Source organism: Telopea speciosissima, chromosome 8 (assembly GCF_018873765.1).
Source record: "Telopea speciosissima isolate NSW1024214 ecotype Mountain lineage chromosome 8, Tspe_v1, whole genome shotgun sequence".
NCBI lineage: Eukaryota > Viridiplantae > Streptophyta > Magnoliopsida > Proteales > Proteaceae > Telopea > Telopea speciosissima.
Window position 1 is genome coordinate 2,326,331 of NC_057923.1, and position 2,992 is coordinate 2,329,322.

Genomic DNA, 2,992 nt, shown 5'->3' on the forward strand with positions numbered 1-2,992 from the left:
AGAGCAGGGTTTCAAGAATCAAGACAGGATGGGTTGGATCAGCCAATCCGGATTGGAATTGACTGAAACCGATCCCAATTTTTGTCCAATTCGGTTCATCCAATCCTTGCACGGTAGCTAGGGTTAAGGCATATATTGTCTGATTCTAGCTGATTTTTTCACCCATTTCATCCGAATCGAAGGGGACCAATTCTAATCCTGACTCCTGGTTTTTAATTCATCATGTAGATGTGAGTCTGGATCCTCTATTTTTGCTTGCTTTTATTTTTGTGGGCATGTAAAGATCGCCTTATCCTTGCTCGAACACCTTGCCAGGTCATTACATTTCATGTACGTCTTTGTCGGTAGGAAGAAAAAATCTCCAATAGTTATCTGTAAAGGCTTTCCCCATCACTCATTCAAAACTAAACAAAACCTTATCTATATAAGCTCACTTTTAATCCCAAAAAAAAAAAAAAAAAAAAAAAAAAAAAAAAAAACTTATCCAGTGAGAAATATCTTTTGCAACCATTTATCTCGAAACTCATCAACCAAATCAATAAATTGGACCTCACAGCCACAACCTGCACAGACTCATATAGGCTTCCACTGTTAACTCACAGTATATATCCAAAAATGCTGACAGCTTTGTGCATTACACCCTCTGTTCCAACCCTAATACCCACCAAAATCTCGGTGGCTACACTACCGAGATCTTCTCCAAAGCTACTACAGAGTTCACTTGTCTCTCGATGCCCATCGATCAAAGCTGCTTCTTCCGTGGCCAACGATACCTCTGCGGTTATTGATTACAGTTCCATGGTTTCGTGAGTCAGCTTTTTTTCATTCCTTTAATTTCGTCATCTTTTTTTCTCTTTTTTACTTACCCAGTGGATCATGAAAGTTGAGAATTGAGACAAGAGAGGCAAGAGAGATAAGAGAGACTGGAGACTCATCTTTGTTTGCATTGTTGTTTCCTGTAGTGTCTTCCCTGCAGAAGCCTGTGAAACAATAGGCGGAGAGGCTTGCGCAGCAGAAATGTATCCAGAAGTTAAGATCAAAACAGAGGACGGAAATGATACTGTAGCGAAGACTGTTCCAGAGATGGTCGACAGAGAGTATTTCGAGTACAATGATCCCAAGACGTAAGCTCTTCAGAAAACAACAACCTCTGTAATTAATAGTTTCTATAATGATTTTCCCCCCAAAAAAAAAAAAAATTGGAAGAAAAAGATGCTTAATTGGATCATTGATTAGAAGGTACAGAGAAGAAACAATGGTTTCAAAAACTACATAATTATTTGATTATTTTGTTGATGAATGTTTCAGGGTGTTTCCAGGAGAAGCTTGTGACGATCTTGGAGGAGAATTTTGTGAAGCTGATTACCAGAAGGGAGTCTACTAGTTCACCGGAGAAAGAAAGCCCTATCTTGTAATACAAATCTTTGAAGCCTTCTCCTACCAAATACGACTGACATTTCCCTCCCTCCAAAATCCCCTTGTGTTAATACTTCTTGTTTTGGTATAAATATTGCTATATACTTTACAGTAGTGCTTCAACAATTTCTTTGAATGATGGGTCTTAATTTTTAAACTGAAATCCTTTTGTACGAGTTTACTCAGGCCCTACTGGTTGTTGGCAAAGTTAAAAGAAGAGAAATACCATTAGGGTTTTGCTTGATGTAACTACATTTAGTTATCTGGCAAGATCTTTTACTCGAACCTCCCTACAATAAGTGGTATTTTAGATAATCAAAATGTTTTTACCAAACAAAAAAAATAGATAATCAAAATGTCAAGCTTCATTAATGGCGTTTTGTGTTATATGTTAAATGCGATTTGTGATATATGTTAAAGAGTTTTATCTCGCAACAACAGCAACAACAACCTTATCCCAACTTAATGGGGTCGGTTACATAGATCCAAATAAAACAATGTAGGAAAAAATGGAAAAATAGGGATAGAAAGATGGATGAGAAGAAAAATGGAAAATAACAAATGAAAGATAAAGGATTGAAGTCAAAAAAAAAAGAGGCACAGCCAAGTCAAGAGAATCTCAGTTAAATGGGGTCTGGTACATGGATCCTTGCCCTCCAATAGACTCTATCAGAGGTCATATTTGATATAAAATCTAGACAATGCATGTCCTTCCTCACAACTTCTCATATGGTCATTTTAGGCTTGCCTCTACCTCTTTTAGTTCTTTCAATCAATATTATATCACTCCTCATTACTAAGGCATCTCTAGGCCTCCATTGAAAATAACCATAACACTTCAATCGGTTCTCACAAAATTTATCATTGATCAAGGTAACTCCCAAGTCAACTCTAAAACGTTCATACCTTACTTTATCCTTTCTAGTTTTTCAGTACGTCCATCTTAACATTCTCATCTCTGCTACACATAGCTTTTCAATATGACACTTCTTAATTGCCCAACATTCTGCTATATACATCATAATTGGTCATACAAGAATCCTATAAAACTTTCTTTTAAGCTTTAAAGGAATACATCGGTCACACAGCACTTCGGATGCACCTCTCAACTTCATCCATCCCACTTTAATTCTTTGTGAAACATCATCCTCTATGGTACCTTCTTTATTTATGATTGACCCCAAAAATCTAAAATAATTATTTTATGGTATCTCTCTCTGTCACCATGCATCGTTGTATGGAGATTAACTCATTAAATTAAAGAAAATAGTTGTGCTAGTATGGAGTATGAACCCACCATCACTGAAATAATTGATCAATTCAGATCCAAATCCCCGATTTTCGATTTTTAAAACCATGATCTTCAATCCCTGGTCCAATTGTTTGTAAAAACATTGCCCCAGTACCTATCATACTCTAGAATCTGCCCTAGCAGAAATAATGCTAAAATTAGAGCAGGCTGTGTAAACCAGTTCGGTTGTTCAATTGAAGCAAAGGATTTGAGAATTAAACCACATTTATGCATATATCATAGTTTCTAAAAGAATTGAGAACTAAACTAGCTTTTGGTCTGAAA

At 36.4% G+C, this 2,992-nt stretch overlaps 1 protein-coding gene across 1 annotated transcript; it reads left to right on the plus strand.

Moving 5' to 3' along the window:
• The first annotated feature begins 615 nt into the window (after window positions 1–615).
• Window positions 616–1,391, plus strand: LOC122671776 (light-regulated protein, chloroplastic). The gene is made up of 3 exons (XM_043869204.1): window positions 616–806; window positions 963–1,124; window positions 1,309–1,391. The coding sequence occupies exons 1-3, from the start codon at window positions 616–618 to the stop codon at window positions 1,382–1,384; spliced, it is 429 nt and encodes a 142-aa protein (XP_043725139.1). The 3' UTR covers window positions 1,385–1,391.
• The last annotated feature ends 1,601 nt before the right edge of the window (window positions 1,392–2,992 follow it).

Coding starts and splice junctions, on each gene's coding strand:
- LOC122671776 (XM_043869204.1), top strand. CDS start 616: ATGCTGACAGCTTTGTGCATTACACCCTCTGTTCCAACCCTAATACCC. Junction 807..962: donor GATTACAGTTCCATGGTTTC/GTGAGTCAGCTT, acceptor TGTTTCCTGTAG/TGTCTTCCCTGCAGAAGCCT. Junction 1,125..1,308: donor GAGTACAATGATCCCAAGAC/GTAAGCTCTTCA, acceptor TGAATGTTTCAG/GGTGTTTCCAGGAGAAGCTT.